At 47.9% G+C, this 20,769-nt stretch overlaps 1 protein-coding gene across 9 annotated transcripts in view; it reads right to left on the reverse strand.

Annotated features, from left to right (window-relative positions):
• Positions 1 to 20,769, reverse strand: part of LOC110497459 (protocadherin Fat 1) — a 103,000-nt gene that overhangs the window by 12,919 nt on the left and 69,312 nt on the right. For all 9 annotated transcript variants that reach the window (XR_005037671.2, XM_090210669.1, XM_036954381.2 and 6 more), the window contains 9 exons: positions 16,241 to 20,314; positions 15,119 to 15,315; positions 14,523 to 14,676; positions 11,761 to 11,994; positions 5,893 to 6,282; positions 5,046 to 5,260; positions 3,697 to 3,834; positions 3,223 to 3,366; positions 2,482 to 2,679 (listed from right to left, as the gene is read on the reverse strand). Coding sequence is in view for 8 of the 9 variants with exons in the window: in XM_090210669.1 (XP_090066795.1) it covers positions 2,482 to 2,679; positions 3,223 to 3,366; positions 3,697 to 3,834; positions 5,046 to 5,260; positions 5,893 to 6,282; positions 11,761 to 11,994; positions 14,523 to 14,676; positions 15,119 to 15,315; positions 16,241 to 20,314 (5,744 nt within the window). In the remaining variant the exon portion in view is untranslated. The remainder of the gene's footprint in view (positions 1 to 2,481; positions 2,680 to 3,222; positions 3,367 to 3,696; positions 3,835 to 5,045; positions 5,261 to 5,892; positions 6,283 to 11,760; positions 11,995 to 14,522; positions 14,677 to 15,118; positions 15,316 to 16,240; positions 20,315 to 20,769) is intronic.

Consider the following 20,769-nt stretch of genomic DNA (forward strand, 5'->3'; position numbering starts at 1 on the left):
GAGAGATACAGAGAGAGATAGACACAGAGGGTGAGATACAGAGGGAGAGATACAGATACAGAGACACAGAGAGAGAGATACAGAGAGAGAAAGAGATACAGAAAGAGAAAGAGAGATACAGAAAGAGAAAGAGATACAGAAAGAGAAAGAGATACAGAAAGGGAAAGAGAGATACACAGAGAGATACAGAGAGAGAGGGAGAGATACAGAGGGAGAGATACAGAGAGATACAGAGAGATACAGATACAGAGACACAGAAAGAGAAAGAGATACAGAAAGAGATACAGAAAGAGAAAGAGATACAGAAAGAGAAAGAGATACAGAAAGAGATACAGAAAGAGAGATAGAGAGAGAAAGAGATACAGAGAGGGAGATACAGAGAGAGAGACAGAGAGACACACAGAGAGATACAGAGAGAGGGAGAGATACAGAGGATGAGATACAGATACAGAGACACAGAGAGAGAGATACAGAAAGAGATACAGAAAGAGAGAGATAGAGAGAGAAAGAGATACAGAGAGGGAGATACAGAGAAAGAGAGATAGAGAAAAAGAGATACAGAAAGAGAAAGAGAGATACAGAAAGAGAAAGAGAGATACAGAAAGGGAAAGAGAGATACAGAGAGAGATAGATACAGAGAGAGATAGATACAGAGAGAGAGAGTTACAGAGAGACAGAGAGATACAGAGACAGAGAGATACGGCAAGAGATACAGAGAGAGAGAGAGAGACACAGAGAGAGAGAGAGAGAGACACAGAGAGAGAGACACAGAGAGAGATAGACAGAGAGAGAGACACAGAAAGAGATATACAGAGAGAGAGATACAGAGAAAGAGATACAGAGAAAGAGATACAGAAAGAGATACAGAAAGAGAAAGAGAGATACAGAAAGAGAGATGCAGAGAAAGAGAGACACAGAAAGAGAAAGAGAGATACAGAAAGAGAAAGAGAGATACAGAAAGAGAAAGAGATACAGAAAGAGAAAGAGATACAGAAAGAGAAAGAGATAGAGATACAGAAAGAGAGAGAGATACAGAAAGAGAGATACAGAGAGACACACAGAGAGATACAGAGAGGGAGATACAGAGAGAGAGATACAGAGAGACACAGAGAGAGACAGAGAGATACAGATAGAGAGTGAGAGATACAGAAAGATAGATACAGAGAGAGCGATACAGAGGGAGAGAGATACAGAGAGAGATACAGAGAGAGAGATACAGAGAGAGAGATACAGAGAGATACAGAGAGAGAGAGATACAGAGAGATACAGAGAGACACACACATAAAGAGAAAGAGATAGATAGAGAGAGAAAGAGAGAGACAGAGAGATACAGAGAGACAGAGAGAGATACAGAGAGAGATACAAAGAGAGAGTTACAAAGAGAAAGAGATACAGAGAGAGTGAGAGATACAGAGAGATAGATACAGAGAGATAGAGAGAGAGATACAGAAAGAGAGAGATATATAGAGAGAGAGATACAGAAAGAGAGACAGAGAGACAGAGAGAGATACAGAGAAAGAGAGAGAGAGAGAGATACAAAGAGAAAGAGAGATACAGAGAGTTACAAAGAGAAAAAGAGATACAGAGAGAGAGACAGAAAGAGAGATACAGTGAGAGATACAGAAAGAGAAAGAGAGATACAGAGAGAGAGTTACAAAGAGAAAGAGATACAGAGAGAGTGGGAGATACAGAGAGATAGAGAGATACAGAAAGAGAGAGAGATACAGAGAGATACAGAGAGGGAGAGATACAGAAAGAGAGAGAGATACAGAGAAAGAGAGATACAGAAAGAGAAAGAGAGATACAGAGAGAGATACAAAGAGAAAGAGAGATACAGAGAGACAGAAAGAGAAAGAGAGATACAGAGAGAGATACAAAGAGAAAGAGAGATACAGAGAGAGATACAAAGAGAAAGAGAGATACAGAGATACAGAAAGAGAGAGAGATACAGAGAAAGAGAGATACAGAAAGAGAAAGAGAGATACAGAGAGAGATACAAAGAGAAAGAGAGATACAGAGATACAGAAAGAGAGAGAGATACAGAGAAAGAGAGATACAGAAAGAGAAAGAGAGATACAGAGAGAGATACAAAGAGAAAGAGAGATACAGAGAGACAGAAAGAGAAAGAGATACAGAGAGAGATACAGAGAGAAAGAGAGATACAGAGAGGCAGAAAGAGAAAGAGATACAGAGAGAGATACAGAGAGAAAGAGAGATACAGAGAGACAGAAAGAGAAAGAGAGATACAGAGAGAGATACAGAGAGAAAGAGAGATACAGAGAGACAGAAAGAGAAAGAGAGATACAGAGAGAGAGAGATACAGAGAGAGAGAGAGAGAGAGAGAGAGAGAGAGAGAGAGAGAGAGACACAGAAAGAGACACACAGAAAGAGAATGAGAGAAAGAAAAAGAAAGTGAAGGAAATACAGTAATAGAAGGAGAGAGAGTGACCAACCAACTCTCCATATATGCTCCTATAGTACCTGGACATGCAGCAGGTAGTTCTCCTTGGTCTTCCTCTTCAGCTCTTCCACCACCAGCAGCACCCCCTGTTGGTTCACCTCGAACACACCCCCCTCATTGCCGTCGACGATGGCGAAGGCGAACGGCGGCCCATTGTGCGTGGCGTCCCGGTCGGTCACCATGAGCTGGACAACGCTGGTCCCCATTGGACGATTCTCCTGCGAGAAAGGGAAGTGGTTTAGACTTAGTATTCGGGGATACTGTGGGCAGTAACGACTGCTGTGTGAGAGAGCAGGAGAGGGGATTTGATGTGGGAATCAATCTTGTGAATCAATCTTTCTCTTCCTCGAAGGCTAAGCCATTTTTTTCAGTGTGCGTATATATGTGTGCGTTTGTGCACAGACACCAAATCCCTATATCAGATTTCAGAGTTTCTCCGAAATGACGTTTCTGGTTTTCACTGTCGGCTCCTCAAAAGTAAAGACAGATACCTGACGGTGCATCCCTATTTGCCCAATCTCTCCCTCCCTTCCTGATAGTAAAAAGGGAGGAAAGATGCATTTTTTTGTATCATCTTTCGAATCCTTACACCTTCAGTCATCTCACCACTTCTTTCTTCACTTCCAACCCCTCATCCCTCCCTTCTTCTCTATCCTCTCCTCTCCCCAACTCTTCTCTCCCCGTTGGCCTCTCTTTCCCACCTTCCCCACCCTCCTCCCCTCCCACTCTCTCCTTCCATCCACCCCTCCCTTCCTCCTCACCTGGATGATGAGGCTGTAGTTGGCAGGGGAGAAGAGGGGTGGGTTGTCGTTGACGTCGGACACGTCGACGTTGACCGTGGCGCTGCTGGAGCGGGCCGGAACGCCGTTGTCTGACGCCAGCACCGTCAGGGTGTACCCCGATGTCTGATGGGGAAGGGAGGGAAGAGGGGCGGGCGGGGTGGCGAGAAAGAAATGGAGATAGAAAGAGAGGAGGGAGAGAGGAGGAGAGAGGAAGACAGAGAATTAATACCTCTCACTCTCTACTGCTTTTGTAAGCGATAATGCAAAGCTGACTGGTAAACTGGCTCAGCGTTTCAGTTTGATTGCAGTCTACAGTGCAATTAAGGTGTCACCGAAGACAGAATTAGATATCCCCACACACACACACAAACTTCAAAGACATTTCACAGATATGCATTTGAAGGAATTTACATCAATGCCCATCCATTATAACGTTTGAATGTTTCACCATACCGTCTCTCTGTCTAGCTGGCGTGCCACTTTGACCTCTCCTCTGATTGGGTCAATGGTGAAGGGACTGCCCTGGTTCCCCGCCACGATGGAGTAACGCACGTGGTTATAGGCTGGCCCGTCTGCATCCTCCGCCATCACCTACGACACGGGACAACAGGAGAGAGGAAGAGTCACGACCAGCCGCCGAGGACGACACACACACAGATGTAGGGTTACACACACACCTGCTCCGACACGAGACCGTGGGACACATATATTCACACACACCTGGCCAGTATTGAAACGGATCCTAGGGGAAATCAGGGGACGGACAGGATTCACACGTGTGTGACACGGGCAAGCATAACAATCCTGTTTAACTTCTTATGGCTGGGGGGCAGTATTGAGTAGCTTGGATGAATAAGGTCTTTAAAATGGACTATAATACTTGTATGTTTGAGGAATTTAAATGATGAGATTTCTGTTGTTTGAATTTGGCGCCCTACACTTTCACTGGCTGTTGTCAAATCAATCCCGTTAACGGGATTTCAGTCGTAAGAAGTTAACGACGAATCATTTATATTCGGGTTGATTAGACACAGTTGACAAATGGACACAGGGGAAGAAAGAGGGAGAGGAGGGGTGAGGGGCCAAGGGAAGAGGTGTTAGAAAATGTATATCGGGGCGGCAGGGTAGCCTAGTGGTTAGAGCGTTGGACTTGTAAACTGAAAGGTTGCAAGTTCAAATCCCTGAGCTGACAAGGTACAAATCTGTCGTTCTGAACAGGCAGTTAACCCACTGTTCCTAGGCTGTCATTGAAAATAAGAATGTGTTCTTAACTGACTTGCCTAGTTAGATAAAGGTCAAAATAAAACAAATGGAAAAGGGGGAAGGGGAGAGGGTGAGAAAGGGACGTGAGTCACCTGTCTTTAATTCATTAGTGTGTGTGTGTGTTACAGTAGGCTGAGCATGAAGAGCGGAGGGAGGTCCTTGTTTAACTCTGCACCACCAGAAGGTGATCTAGCACAGCAACTGATACGTGACAGAGAGAGAGAGATACAGAGAGAGGGTACTGACTGAAAGACTAGTTAAGAAAGGGGTGAAATAATGGGATGAGGTGTGCGTGCGGTGATTGAAAAGGTATTTTATGAGCGAGAGGGAAACAGAAGAAAAATGACAGACGCGACATAAGCGCACTGCCTATACAATGGTAGGGGAATCCCCGCAAAACAAAAACATGTTGTAGGTCCCAACACAACGCAAACAAACTCTAATATATTCCTTTAGCGATTTAATCATGCTTTTGTGTTCTAGTTTTCTAGAAACACCAGACCAAAATGATCAGAACGGTCAATGATCGCTCAACTCACCGCCACCACTGTCTTGCCGGGTTCGGCGTCTTCGGCCACCACGGCGGCGTAGGTGGCCTGGCCGAAGGCGGGGCTGTTGTCGTTGACGTCCGTCAGGTTGATGTTGACCGTGGCCATGTCGCTGAGCGGCGGCGTTCCCCCGTCCGTGGCCTCCACCGTCAGGTAGTACTCGTGGGACGCCTCGAAGTCCAGCGGCTCGATGACGAAGATGTCACCTGGAGGGGAGACGAAAGAGGGAGAGGGAGGATAGGACGGATGGATTAGAAGAAGGTTCCTCCACTGTCCCAATGTACACAACAGAAATGTCATCTGCTACGTCCCCTTTGAAACGCAGGTTGACGTTTACTGAGTGATCGCCCCTTAGATAGGCCAGCTGCAAAGTCGAAATTGGCTAATTTAAGGTCAGGCATTAGGGTTAGCAGTGTGGTTAGGGTTAGGGTTCAAAACAGCTAGTGACCACTCTGCAGGGCTGCATCCAGAACAAGACTCATTACAAAAACAAGCTAAACCTGCCACACATACACACAAAGATAGTAGTCATAATATGGTGCCCCTGGTGAGTCATATAAAGGAAGAGGAGAGGTGGAGACAAGAGGGGCAGAGAGAGAGAGAGAGATACAGAGAGTGAGAGAGAGATACAGAGAGAGAGAGAGATACAGAGAGTGAGAGAGAGATACAGAGAGTGAGAGAGATACAGAGAGAGAGAGAGATACAGAGAGAGATAGAGAGATACAGAGAGTGAGAGATAGATACAGAGAGAGAGAGAGATACAGAGAGAGAGAGAGATACAGAGAGAGAGAGAGACAATACAGAGAGAGAGACAATACAGAGATAGAGAGATACATACCAGTCTGAGGGTCGACACTGAACATGCCGTGTTCGTTCCCGCTCACGATGGCATAGGCGATCTCCCCGTTGGCTTCAATGTCCCGGCTAGCGGCGTGCACCCGCAGCAACTGCGTGCCCACCGCCACGTCCTCCGAAACGCCCGCCACATACTCGCGGTGCTCGAACACAGGCGGGTTGTCGTTGATGTCCAGCACGGAGACCGTGACGCGGGAGAGGGACGAGAGGCGGCGCGGGGAGCCCCGGTCGGAGGCGCGCGCTTTGAGCTCGTACACAGCCCGCGCCTCACGGTCCAGGGGCTTTTTTAAGGCAATGACGCCGGTACGCTCGTCCACGGAGAAGTGGCCGTCGGCCGAGTCGGCGAGGGAGTAGAGGATGTCGCCGTTCAAGCCTGGGGAGGAGACAGAGAAAGATGGAGATCGTGTTAAAAACACATGGACTAAAATAAAACTAAATGTGTAGAATCTGATATTCTGACATAAGAGCATTAGACTAACATTACTCTGAGTGACAGTTCATTATCGTTTTGCCTTTGTTGGAAAGCAAAACCATGAACAATCCAAACGGGAAACAATATAAATCTCTGTGTACTTTCTCAGCAATACAGCCACACACTCCTGAGTAACAATACTTTGTCATATCAGCCGTTCAACACCATATACCCTTTTCGCCGACCAAAAGCAAACATGCAAGTCACATCGCCCTCGTAATAACACCTCGCCGCTTCCCGACAGGGCGGTCCAAAAACAAGACAGAGACGGATGTGGACAATAACCATAATGCCTTTTTGCAGGTGGCCCACATCTCTCTCTCTCACACACACACACACATTCCCCTCCTCAGCGCATCTCATTACGACTAAAGAGACTCGGTCTGTGTCCCAAATGGCACTCTATTCGATAGTGCACTACTTTTGACCAAACGGGCCCTGGTCAAAAGTAGTGCACTGCAATGGGAACAGGGTGCCATTTGGGATGCAGTTCTTGTCGGCGGGAGCCCGGCTTATTGCCACCTGTTGGTTCCAGTCACCGTCGCTTTTATCAGACCAAATTACTCGGCCGACGGAAATTGCTTGATGACGTCTAAGTGGATCGCGCCAAATCGTTAAGCAATCTCGACTCCCGACACCAGGCGATTATACTTCATATCCAGTCTTCTGGAGGTTTCCTCCCACACTGTGGCCTGATTGTGTCATGTTTATGCAGTACCTTATAAAACTATGTTCCTACTTTTATCTTGCATCCCTATCTGGTATCCAAAACCAGTCTGCCATTTTACTTAACCACAGGCAGACAAAATGTCTACATGCTAACTGACTATCTCCAAATTCGGCACTGTGGGTTTGATTAAACTGTGCCTTCGGAAGACAGCATTCGTTGAAACTTTGACAGCGGTAACAAAGACGTTCCTCCTCAGCCCAAAGTGGCAAGAAAGCTTGTTTGCGTCTAGTATGAGCCACATGAATGCTGTTTACCCAATAGAATGAGGGACAGCACAGACAAGGAATAGAAAGAAAAAAAAACACTTCAGAAGATAACTGGGGAGAGATGGGAAGAGATGGGGGGATAAGGGGGATAGAGAGGAAAGATATAGGGGGATAGAGAGGAAAGAGATAGGGGGATAGAGAGGAAAGAGATAGGGGGATAGAGAGGAATGAGATAGGGGGATAGAGAGGAATAAGATAGGGGGATAGAGAGGAATGAGATAGGGGTATAGAGAGGAATGAGATAGGGGGATAGAGAGGAATGAGATAGGGGATAGAGAGGAATGAGATAGGGGGATAGAGAGGAAAGAGATAGGGGGATAGAGAGGAATGAGATAGGGGGATAGAGAGGAAAGAGAGGGGGATAGAGAAGAAAGAGAGGGGGATAGAGAGGAAAGAGAGGGGGATAGAGAGGAAAGAGATAGGGGGATAGAGAGGAAAGAGATAGGGGGATAGAGAGGAAAGAAAGGGGGATAGAGAGGAAAGAGAGGGGGATAGAGAGGAAAGAGAGGGGGATAGAGAGGAAAGAGAGGGGGATAGAGAAGAAAGAGAGGGGGATAGAGAGGAAAGAGATAGGGGGATAGAGAGGAAAGAGATAGGGGGATAGAGAGGAAAGAGATAGGGGGATAGAGAGGAAAGAGAGGGGGAGATAAGGGGGATAGAGAGGAAAGAGATGGGGTGATAAGGGGGATAGAGGGGAAAGAGATAGGGGGATAAAGAGGAAAGATAGGAAAGAGATGGGGGGATAATGGGGATAGAGAGGAAAGAGATAGGGGGATAGAGAGGAAGGAGATAGGGGGATAGAGAGGAAAGAGAGGGGAGATAAGGGGGATAGAGAGGAAAGAGATAGGGGGATAGAGGAGAAAGAGATAGGGGGATAGAGAGGAAAGAGATGGGAAGAAATAGTGGGATAGAAAGGGAAGAGAAAGAGAAAATGAGAGAGAGATAAAAAAGAGAGAAAGAGAGAAGAAATAGAGAAAGGAATGTGTCAGCATAACTTCTACCTTAAACGCCAATAAAGGTCACCAACCAGCTTCATAGTTTGTTCGCTTCTTTCCCCCAGACCGATAAGAAACCACTTTGAGAAGCGCCGCCATGGCAGTGGGCACACAGCAGGGACAATGACGCGAGTAAGTATGAAACTGCCAAATATCTTCAACCCAAATGAGCCGGTCTAGATAGCACAACTGGTGTCGGGAACTGGCAGTGCTCGAAATGTGTCAACATTTGGAGCAAAGAAATACTCTGAGTCTCAAATGTCGATGATATCCCGCCCGAATAGTGAATGAATCCTCTATCTGACAATGGAGGTTGGACACGCACGCCGGTGCACACGCACACACTCAGTCCAATGGCCGCTGGCTGAGTGAGCGAGGACAGTGTGACCTGGACTGTGGCAAAAAATAATAATATTTTGTCTCGTCAGAGTCGTTATAGATGGGCCTTGACTTTGTTATTTCCCTGTGCGTGGGACTCTTCGGTTCTCCTGGCAATACGGGCATAAATCAGCCAATACACATTTTACAAGGCTGGCGATAAAGACCCAAACTAGAACTCTACAGGTCTGTGTGTGTGATATATGTGATACCAACACGTGTGAAAGGAATGCAAATGAATCTCATTCAAAGGGCTTTATTGGCTCGGGAAACACATGTTTACATTGCCAATGTAAGTGAAATAGATCATAAACAAAAGTGAAATAAACAATATTTAAAACAATAACAGTAAACATTACTCTCACAAAAGTTCCAAAAGAATAAAGACCTTTGTCTTTAGATACAGTGTTGTAACGATGTGCAAATAGTTAAAATGCAAAATGGAAAATAAATAAACATAAATATGGGTTGTATTTACAGTGGTGTTTGTTCTTCACTGGTTGCCCTTTTCTTGTGGCAACAGGTCACAAATCTTGTTGCTGTGACGGCACACTGTGGTATTTCACCCAGTAGATATGGGTGCTTATCAAAATGGGATTTCCTTTCAGATTTTTTGTAGATCTGTGTAATCTGAGGGAAATATGTGTCTGTAATATGGTCATACATTAGGAGGTTAGGAAGTGCAGCTCAGTTTCCACCTCATTTTGTGGGCAGTGTGCACTTAGCCTGTCTTCTCTTGAGAGCCACGTCTGCTTACGGTGGCCTCTCAAAATAGCAAGGCTATGCTCACTGAGTCTGTACATAGTCAAAGCTTTCCTTAAGTTTGGGTCAGTCAAATTGGTCAGGTATTCTGCCACTGTGTACTCTCTGTTCAGGGCCAAATAGCATTCTAGTTTGCTCCGTTTTTCTGTTAATTCTTTTCAACGTGTCAAGCAATTATCTTTTTGTTTTCTCATGATTTGATTGGGTCTAATTGTGTTGCTGTCCTGGGGCTCTGTGGGGTGTGTTTGTGTTTGTGAACAGAGCCCCAGGACCAGCTTGCTAAGTGGACTCTTCTCCAGGTTCATATCTCTGTAGGTGATGGCTTTGTTATGGAAGGCTTGGGAATCGCTTCCTTTTAGGTGGTTCTTTTCTGGATGTTGATAATTAGCGGATATCGGCCTAATTCTGCTCTGCATGCATTATTTGGTGTTTTATGTTGTACACATAGGATATTTTTGCAGAATTCTGCATGCTGTCTCGATTTTGTCTCCCTCCAGCTCCAAATGATCCGAAATGCACCTACAGCTAAAATTGGGGGAGGGTGAGAACCTAATTCCTCCACTCCTCCGTTCAGATATCCTATATGTTGGTACGGAGGTAAGGGCGGACTTTAGGAATTCCGTGCTCGTGTGAGAAGAGCTTGTCGAAAAAGACTTCCTGAGTGAACGAGCGACCCAGTTCTTACATCCAATTAAATCTGTCAAAACTGTCAGTTTAACTGAAGGACTGAGAGAGAGGGAGGAAGGACGGGGGTGAGAAAGGGAGAGAGAGAGAGAGAGAGAGAGAGAGAGAGAGAGAGAGAGAGAGAGAGGAAGGACAGGGGTGAGAGAGAGAGAGAGAGAAAGAGAGAGGAAGGACAGGGGTGAGAGAGGAAGGACAGGGGTGAGAGAGAGAGAGAGAGAGAGAGAGAGAAAGGACAGGGGTGAGAGAGAGAGAGAGAGAGAGAGAGAGAGAGAGAGAGAGAAAGGACAGGGGTGAGAGAGAGAGAGAGAAAGGACAGGGGTGAGAGAGAGAGAGAAAGGACAGGGGTGTGAGAGAGAGAGAGAGAGAGAAAGGACAGGGGTGAGAGAGAGAGAGAGAGAGAGAGAAAGGACAGGGGTGAGAGAGAGAGAGAGAAAGGACAGGGGTGAGAGAGAAAGGACAGGGGTGAGAGAGAGAGAGAGAGAGAGAGAAAGGACAGGGGTGAGAGAGAGAGAGAGAGAGAAAGGACAGGGGTGAGAGAGAGAGAGAGAGAGAGAGAGAGAGCGAGCATCTCTTTCGTCCATACTTAGGCTTTTGAAGGGAACAGGCTGACACGCTCCCCTAGTCTAGAACACCTTGCCCTGTCAGAAGAGTCATTATCAAATGCCAGTAAAAGAACCAGAACCTAATTGGTAGTGCCGCTAAAAGTGCCAATCGTGTCCCATTTTTAGGGAAGCTCGCTAGTATCAGAGCTCTTGAGTTTAAATACGGCCGCCACACTAGCGCTTTCAGCTGTCCTCCATTTGAGGGAGTTCTGGGGTCCAATCGGTTTCGTCTCAAAGCGGCTGCTCCTGGTCAGGCGGGTTTGCTGAAAGACGGTGTAAATATATGGGGCAGACTATTTCATCCAGAGCCACGCAGACATTTTCGTATGGGTGGCCCCAGCGGGAACTGAACCCGTGATCCTGAAGCTGTACGCTCCATTCTCTAACAACAGAGCCGCACAGGGACACAAACACAAAAGTCATAGAAGACTGTGAAGAGAACGTGTGGGTTGTGACTTATCTACCGGCAAAATGGCAAATAGAACATGGCCATTAGGCCTTTTTAGAATCGAGTGCTCGAAGGAGAAGAGAATTTCATTCATCCATCCCTGTCATCGTTGTTTACGCCATAAGAGGCTGGTGTAAAATGGTGGGGATTACTGTGATCCTGTGGAGTCAGCATTGCAGGGGAAAAGCAAAGCAGCCATACTTCTCAAACAACTACGTCTGTATTTCTCAGCGGAAAGATGAATTATTAAGTGACTCGCCTGTTCACAAATAAAGATGACGCGGTTCAAATTCGACTAGGTTTACTGACGGACGACGCCGAGCTCCGCGGCGGCTACCGGACGTGGGCAGAGTCGACAGAAAGAGGAAACGTACTGCGCATTGTGCACAGCGTCGAGAGCGCCGGGGGTACAGCGCGAGACCAGAGAGCTCAGCATTGCCTGGTCAAAGACTGGTCAGATAAGAACAAGAAACAAAACGGATCAACTCGTTTGTAAATAAACAAACTAACGTACCGGTGTCGAGGTCGGTGGCGAGCAGCCGCGCCACGAAGGTGCCGACCTCCGTGTTCTCGAAGACGGTGATGGCGTAAGGGCCCGAGGTGAACTGTGGCGCGTTGTCGTTCACGTCCTCCACGGTCAGGTGCACGGCCGCCTCGCAGTAGCGCCCGCCGCCGTCTAGTGCCCGCACCCTCAGGCGGTACTCCTCCTGTTCCTCGCGGTCCAGGGGCTGCTGGGTCTTCAGTTCACCTGGGAAATGGAAGACGGAGAAAGGTACGTGTCAATCAACGGGGCAGGCAATCACACTCACACACATCAAACACACACACACGTCAAACACACACACACGTCAAACACACACACACACACACTTGTTAAAAGCGCTGACACACAACACATACCCGCATCCAAACACACACAAACAAGTCAATCACGCGCACTCATTAAAAGCGACGGCACACACACACACACACAAACACGCAGCCAAACACACGCAAAAACACACACAGGCGCGTTAAAAGTTCTTGCAATCCACACCCACTTCTACAGGCTACAGCGCTTGCGGGTTGCAAGGACAGATAGTGTTAGAACAGCATCCTCTCCCTCCCAGGCCCCTTCCGAGAAAGCATCAAAATAAAAAGCAGGTCAAGCTAAATGGTCTCTGTGCCGTTTAGTTCCGTGTAGAGTGCCCCTCGACCAATTCAACGCGGCCCACCGGCTGGTTTGAGTAAAAAGAATAACTGAAACCAAATCGCTACCGGGTACAAATGATAACGCAACTACATTTCTAAGGTCCCGTTAAGATAATTCCCTCTGTCCATCGTGTTCACAGTCGCCAAAACAAAAGGTTTCAGGTTGAGGGAAGCTGATCTGTAACTAGGGGGGAAACTTCACTTCAACATTTAGTTCCCGAAAACCTAACAACCTTGTCATGCTCACCTCCACACACACACCTCTATTTTTAAGTTGGCATTAGCCGCTTCGGTGCTTTCAGAAGTAACACTTCTCACAGATCACTGAGTCAGACAACGTGTGCCTGCATTCATGCGTGTTCTGAGACCTCATATCCTCTTGTATGCCACAAACCCCTTCCCCTGATCCAAGCATCCAACCCACATCCAAACAACTAATGGTTTTCAGAAGAGGATGGAGAGAAATAAATAAATAATTGACAGGGAGGAGGAGAAGGGGGGAGGGGGACGCAGGAGGACAGGAGTAGTTGGCAGCTAAGAGCAGCTAGGAGGTGTCCTGGGATATGGTGCATGCCAACATTACCGGGGTCTCGCTGGACACACATGGCGCCCGCACAAGCACACAAACTGCCGTTACTAACCAAGCCTCTTAGTGTTCCTCGCATGCAATAATCAAATCCAATTTTATTGGTCACATACACATATTTAGCAGATGTTATTGCGGGTGTGGCGAAATGCTTGTGATCCTCCTTCTCGCCACGGAAAAAAAGGACCCCCTCTCGATACCCTTGACTAAATCCCTCTCCTTCAAATTTGGCCCAAACCAAATTGAAATGGCCGGATTCTTTCGCTCTTCTTCTCTCCCTCCTCGCTGGCTCATACAGAGGTATCAAAGTACGTCTGAACTTGAACCACAATAAAAGGGGCTGTTGTGGTGCTGTAAAAGTATGGGGCTGCTCTCTCGGTCTCTAGCCTACTCTACACCGCTGCCTTGTTTCTTCACCTCTCTCTCTCTCTCTCTCTCTCTCTCTCTCTCTCTCTCTCTCTCTCTCTCTCTCTCTCTCTCTCTCTCTCTCTCTCTCTCTCTCTCTCTCTCTCTCTCTCTCTCTCTCTCTCTCTCTCTCTCTCTCTCTCTCTCTCTCTCTCTCTCTCTCTCTCTCTCTCTCTCTCTCTCTCTCTCTCTCTCTCTCTCTCTCTCTCTCTCTCTCTCTCTCTCTCTCTCTCTCTCTCTCTCTCTCTCGCTCTCGCTCTCGCTCTCTCTCTCGAAATAAACCAATGTGCCATTTATTTATTTCGTGTGGGGGTCAACGGGAGCTAACTGGTATTGTGTTTTCCGAGGCCCGACTCGTGTCATTCCATTTTGCCTCCGCTTTTCTGCAGAGGAGACTCGAAACCTTCAGGCGAGAACAACGTCGCTTGTATGTGCGATGAAACTCAGGTTCTTAGTGCCATCGCTCGCTAATCCTCCGGGGGAAATGTTCTCGGGGGGGGGGGAATACATTAAAAATAATCATCAAAAAGGATGCGACGTAAACAAAATCCACCTTGCCTCTAGACACACACACACACACACACACACACACACACACACACAGGGGTGGATGGATTATGATTCAATCAGAAAGTGTGCAGTGTGCATGACTGGTGTCCACACTGGGAGGTTATTACTGTGTCTGTTTGTGACGGTACAGAGGGAGACAAAAGACAGGGTCCGTGAGTGTAGGGATGCAAGGCTCAAACATCAAATCATGGCATTGTAAAACTGGTGTGTGTGTGTGTGTGTGTGTGTGTGTGTTAGTGTTACACGTCATGCTGCCATCACGCACCCATGGACATTTGATAGTCATAATAGTCAGAATAACCTTGGACGTGCCGTGAATGTAAACTGGATGAATGCGAGCGCAGTGCAGCCATTTGAAATGACTCGAAACGACTCTACATTGCGGCAGACATGAAACCTGTGGTTATTTTGAGTTTGGATTAGCTGTATGGTAGCATGGGCAGACTAGTCAACACATCGAGTGTGTTGAGGTGTAAACACAGACAGACAGGAAAACAGACAGACAGACAGACCAACACACACACCTGTGTCGGGGTCGATGGTGAAGAGCTCGGCTCCCGGTCCCTGGAGCTCGTAGGAGATGTGGGCGTTGGAGCGGATGTCTGCGTCCGTGGCCGAGACCTGCAGGATGAGCCTGCCGGCTGGGACGTCCTCGGGGACCCTCTCTATGTAGAGGGACTGGGGGAGCGGAGAGAGGGGAGAGAGAGAGAAAGGGAGGATGAGAGAGTGTGTGGGAGGGAAGAGGGGAGAAGACATCAGAAGGTAGGAAAAAAGATTGATGGTGGGGGGGGGGGGGCAGAGAGAAGTAAAGGTAAGGTAGAATATACAAGAATAAGATTCATTCAATAGGTATATTAACAAGGGAGGAAATGGATAGAGGGGTAGAATGAAAAGTCATTACAATCGACAGCAGTATGCACTTAAACCATAATACAAATCAGCAATGGAAATGCATTAGCTGGTAAAAATAGCCCTCAATGCTAGAAAATTACCCCTTAATTGTCACTTGCCTTTCTTCAACGAGAAGTCTTTCCAAACCTCTTATTTTCCTCCCTCGCTACCTCCTTCCCCTTCCCCCAGATACTTGTCACGCATAGCGTGTACCCCCTTCTCTCTTTACCTTCTCGCAAACCGGGCTGTTGTCGTTGGCGTCCAGGACTTTGACCTCGACCACGGCCTTGGCAGCAAAGGTGCCGTCGGTGGCGGTGATATTTAGGAGGTAGCTGTCGCGCTCCTCGCGGTCCAGTGGCTTCCTGACAGACACTTTCCACTCATTCTGGAGGTGCTCGATCGCAAACTGTCCTAGAGGGTCGCCTCCTGTATGGGTAGAGAGTCATTGGGGAGGGTCAGTGGGGAGCGAGTCAATAGGGAGAGTCAAATGGGGAGAATGGCATTCAAACTAATGAGCAACGCGTCACAATATGGCCCCTGCCTCTGGTTTTGAGAGGACTAGTGGTTTTGTGTGTGTGTGTGTGTGTGTGTGCGTGTGCACGTGTATCTCAAGGGTTTGCGAGTTTGTGTTCTGTACTGAATCATACATCAATGGCGGGTTGTTCTTGGAATCAGAGAAGATCTTGTCCTGCGAGTGGTCGCGAAGCGCAAAGAGGAACTGCATCCATGTCCACCAGTTGTCGCTTCCTATTTCAAAAGCTGTCCGCTGGTCAGAGTCGTGCTCAACCCCCGGGATCTTTTATAGTGCCTGAGCAAATCTACTCAGCTAATGGTCCTATTATTCATTTATCATAACCACTTCAACTTGCAAACCAACGTTCATGAAGAATGTTTGGTACACAGGAAACCATAATAAGGAGGGTGTTTTTTTTGTGTAGTAGGAAATGTGCATCCAAACTAATATGAGAGCTCATTTCTAAAATCTCTGGTTATTAAATGTGGCACAGTCATTCCATCCGCTAATGAGCACCAGAGGAAGTGCATTTCCCACCATCAATTTCAAAGTGTCATCAAAATAATTAAACATGACCTTTTTCTTTCTTTCTTACTGATGACCTACATATTTGCCTTGATCTTTCGCAAATTAGTCGATTCAAAGTGTTTACAGATAAAGAATGTGCATTATATGTTCAGAGAGCAGATGTGATCTTCATATTTAAGCGGGTGTAAATGTCTAATCCTCTTTTGAGCAGAGTTTATTAAAGCTGTTTATTAACACAAACAGGGAAGGCTATCAAGCCATGAGCTGGGAGCAGAGAAAATACTGGTATTGTTAGAGATAAAAACCCACCTGTGATAAAGTAGTTGACTTGTTTGTTGATCTCCTCCGTGTCGGCGTCCGTCGTGCTCAGGATGGCAATGACTCCACTGGGCGGACGGTCGTCTTCGCTCACCGTGCCCTTGTAGATCTCGGCAGTGAAGCGTGGCGGGTTATCGTTGACGTCGGCCACGGTAACCTTCACAGTGGCGCTGGTCACCAGCTGCACCTTGTCTCCGCGGTCTGTGGCCAGCACGGCAATGGAGTACTTGCTGGTCTTCTCACGGTCGAGCTCTTTCAATGTCGTCACCCAGCCTGTCTCACTGTTGATGGCGAACAGCTCAGAGATCTCAGCCAAAGTTTGTTTGGGGTCCAGGCTGTAGATGACTTGACCGTTGGTGCCCGAGTCCTGGTCGGTGGCTTTGACCTGGATCACCGGCGTGCCATCTGGAAGGTTCTCCACCACCACCGCCTCATACGGGTCCGACTCAAACACAGGCTTGTTGTCATTGAGGTCCTTGACCTGGATGTTGATGTTGACAAACGCCACCGTTTCGTAGCCCTCCTGTTGGCTCTGGGCTTGCAGCGTGAGCTGGTACCACTTCGTGGTCTCGTGGTCCATACTCTTCTCCAGCTTCAGGGCCCCAGTGTCCCGATCCACCACAAAGACCTCATTCTGGTTACTCTCCGGGGTGTTGCCTTTCACTAGGCTGTAGAACACCGGTTGTTCACTCTCCGCCTGGATGACGTCAATATCCGTGCCGATGGGCATGTCTTCGGCGATGGTGAACCGGTAGTGTGGCTCTGCAAACTTGGGGACCGGTACCTCAGGGGCCACTATCCTGATATAAACGCGGACGACGGATTGCTTGGAAGGACTCCCAGCATCCTTTGCCCTAACGTAGAAAGCGTAGAGGTTGTTTTCGAGTCCGATGAGGCTCTCTTTGGTGACAATGACTCCACTGAAGGGGTGGATTTCGAAGTTCTCCTCCACGTTTTCCACGTCGGCTTCGATAGTGTAAGCGATGTCGGCGTTGCTTCCCTCATCCATGTCTGACGCAGCGATTTTCACCACGGTGGTTCCCCTGGGGACGTCCGATGCTACATTGGCTTTGTACTCCACTGCCCTGAATTGTGGGGCATTGTCATTGATATCTGTCAAAATCACATTAATAATGCAGAAGCCTACTTTGCCGCCACCGTCCTTTGCCATGAGCGATATGGGGATGACCTTCTCAATGGCGTTCTCGCGGTCTAGGATCTCCAGGGTGAAAATCTCTCCATTTTCATTGACAGAAAACTTGTCTTTGGCAAAATCGTTGACGATGTGGTAAGTTAGGCTCCCGTATGTGCCAGCGTCTTTATCTGTGGCTTTGGCCTCAGCAACTAATGTTCCGACCGGCGAGTTCTCAGTGAGTTCAACTACGTAATCGAGCTGGGGGAAAGTGGGGTTGTGGAAGTTGGCACCGTTGACTGTGACTTTGACCATGGCCGAGGTCCTGAATACACCATCTGACACAGACACGTTGAGGTTGTACAGTGGCTCCATCTGTAGTTTGCGGTGGTTGGAGATGACGATGGCCCCAGTGTTTTTATCCATGGCAAAGTTCTGGTCCTTATTGCCAGACAGGATGGAAAACTCAAGCCTGCCGGTGTCTGAGCTGTCAGCGTCGGACGCCTGGACATGGGTGACGAAGTAATCGCGGGGGGCCAATTCGCTGACTGTGGCTTTGTAAGAGCGCTCAGTGAACACCGGAGCATTGTCATTCAGGTCAGTGACATCTATGGTCACAGTGACATCACTGGAGAGGGCAGGCACTCCTCCGTCCACTGCGCGGACAGTCAGCTTGTGTTGCTGCTTTTCCTCCTGGTCGAGCATGCGAGCAGTCCAGATGATTCCCAAGTCACGGTCAATGCTGAAGTAGTCTGAGCTCTTTTCCTTGTCTTCAACTAGCTGGTAGAAGAGCATTTTGTTGTTGCCAGTGTCGGAGTCTGTGGCAGCAACTTGCAAAACTGCAGTGCCGATGAAGGAAGCTTCAGAAACATTTGCGTTGTAGGACTTTAGTTGGAAGACAGGGGGATTATCGTTGACGTCTTCCAGAATGATATCGACAAAGACATCAGCGTGGGCTCCAGTCAGTGAGTCTGTGGCTCGGACACTCAATTTATAAGCGGGGTGGGCCTCGAAATCTAGAGGTTGAATTACATGTACGACACCGGTGTTGAAATTTATGGAAAACTGACTGAAGGCATCTCCCTCAGAGATGGTGTATACTATCTTGGGGCCTTCGGAGTCAGTAGCCTGGACGTGAACTACAGGTGTGTGTAACTGGATATTTTCAGGGATTTCGATGCTGTAGAATGCCTTCTCAAACACTGGCATGGCTTTGTTTACTATAGTTATGGGCACTTCCACTTCTGCCGAGAGGGCTGGTTCTCCTGCATCTTTGGCCACAACGTTGATGACAAACTCACTGTTGAGGGAGTCTTTGTCTAACTGTTGTTTGAGGGAGATTTCTCCCGAGGGGCTGATCTGGAAGTGCTTGTGGTGTTCTTTCAGGTGGTAATGGATTTCAGCATTTTGACCCACGTCCCCATCCACTGCTGTCACCTGACGGATGGCCTGACCCTCCTCTGCGTCCACCTGGACCAAGGCTTGATAGGGCAGGTTGACAAACATGGGCTGGTTGTCGTTCACATCTTCTACGATCACCGTCACCAGAATGTGGGCCACTTCGGCAGAAGCATCCTCCCTGGTCACCTCCACGACGAGGTCGAACGTGTCCTGCGCCTCACGATCGAAAGGTATCCCTGTGGTGGAGAGCACTCCAGAAGTGCGGCTGATTTGGAACCTCTTGTCTGGGTTCAGGACGGTGTAGAAGAGGGGTTCGTTGATGTGGTTCCCCACAGCGGCAATGACCGCTAATGTTTTCTTCTCAGAGGAGTTCTCTTTGACGTAAGCCTTGTAGGAGTCCCTAGTGAACTTCAGGCTGCTCTCCTTGTTCTCACGGATGTTTATCTTTATTGATGCTGTGTTGGCGAACCTGCCGTCCGAGACCCTCACCCTGAGCTCGTACCTGCTTCTTAGCTGGGTGACGTTCTGGATAGTGATGATGCCTGTGTTGGAATCCATCTTGAATTTCTCCCCGATGTTCCCCTCTGAGATGGAGAAGAAGAGTTTGGAGTTTGGTCCGGAGTCGGCATCTGATGCGTTGACTTTGATTACCTCGACACCTTTGTAAGTCGGAACGATCACTGATGTCTCGTAGAGCTCCTGGCTGAACTGCGGCGAGCAGTCGTTGACATCGATGACTTCGACGGTCACGTTGGCGGCTGTCTCGGCGAACAGACGCGGAATTCCGAGGTCGTGGACCTGAATGGTGAAGCGGAATACACTTCTTTGTTCGTAATCCAGAGTGGTTGTCATTCTAATGGCTCCCGTACTGGAATCGATGGCAAAGTAGTTGTGAGCGAATGGCTCGACGATCTGATAGACCAGCATGGCGTTGGCATCGCGGTCAGCATCCGAGGCGCGGATGACCAGTGGGGTGTTTTCTCTGGTCAAGACCACACTGTTGATGGGAGCCAATTCGCTAATCATGCCTGTGAACTCTGGCTGGAGGAAGATGGGGGCATTATCGTTCTCGTCCTTCAGGTGAATCAGCAGAGTGGTGTTGCTAGCAAGACCAGCCATGTTGGTTCCCTGGATGGTCAGTCTGTACTCAGGGGTCATTTCATAGTCCAAAGCCCTCGAAGTTACAACCACACCGGAGTTTGGGTTTACATCAAATGCGCCATCAGTGTTTCCACCTTTGATTTGGTAGAACACAGAGGACTGGCTGGTTGCTGTGATCATGGTTACAAAACTTCCGGGGAGGGCCAATTCGCTGACCTCTGCAGAGAACTCCTTGGCAGTAAATCTGGGAGTGGCATTGTCCGACACGGTGACAGCGATGTGGACGGTGGCGGTGGCAGTTAGCGAAGGGGTTCCTTTGTCGGTTGCCTTCACAGCTAGTTCAAACTGGTTATTGCTGCTTCGGTCCAGCTCCTTAGCCACGGTAACAGTGCCCAGCACCGGATCAATGGCAAATGAGTTTGCAACATTTCCTGTTCCAAAAAAAAGAAGACAAGAAGATGTATTATTAACGTGGTTACTATGGCATTGATTTTCATTTCAGCCGGAAATGTATGCATTTCTTAAACATTAAAGCCAGGGTGCAATTTTAGGCTTCTTGATTACCGTAAATTGAATTAGCTAGAGTCAATGCCAGCGCCCTCGAGGAAATCTAATTAGCATAATAAAAAATCCCCATAAAAATCAGTCAATTTAAGCTAGAGATGTGTATTTTTTTGCAGAGGATGTATCTCAATCCACTGCATCCGCCGATGGCGCTATTCCACATCTGCTGTGAAAGGTGACAGAGCTAGAGCGTCAGACCATAAGACATCCTGAAAATTGGTCTTCTCACAAAATCGTCGGTAGCGTCCAAACAGTTTGGCCTACAAACTATTATGACCCCTCTATGGAAGGATGAGACTCTCACGAACAATTGTGTTCTTTG

This window comes from Oncorhynchus mykiss, chromosome 19, assembly GCF_057628025.1.
Source record: "Oncorhynchus mykiss isolate SJ-2025 chromosome 19, ASM5762802v1, whole genome shotgun sequence".
NCBI classification, from domain to species: Eukaryota; Metazoa; Chordata; class Actinopteri; order Salmoniformes; family Salmonidae; genus Oncorhynchus; species Oncorhynchus mykiss.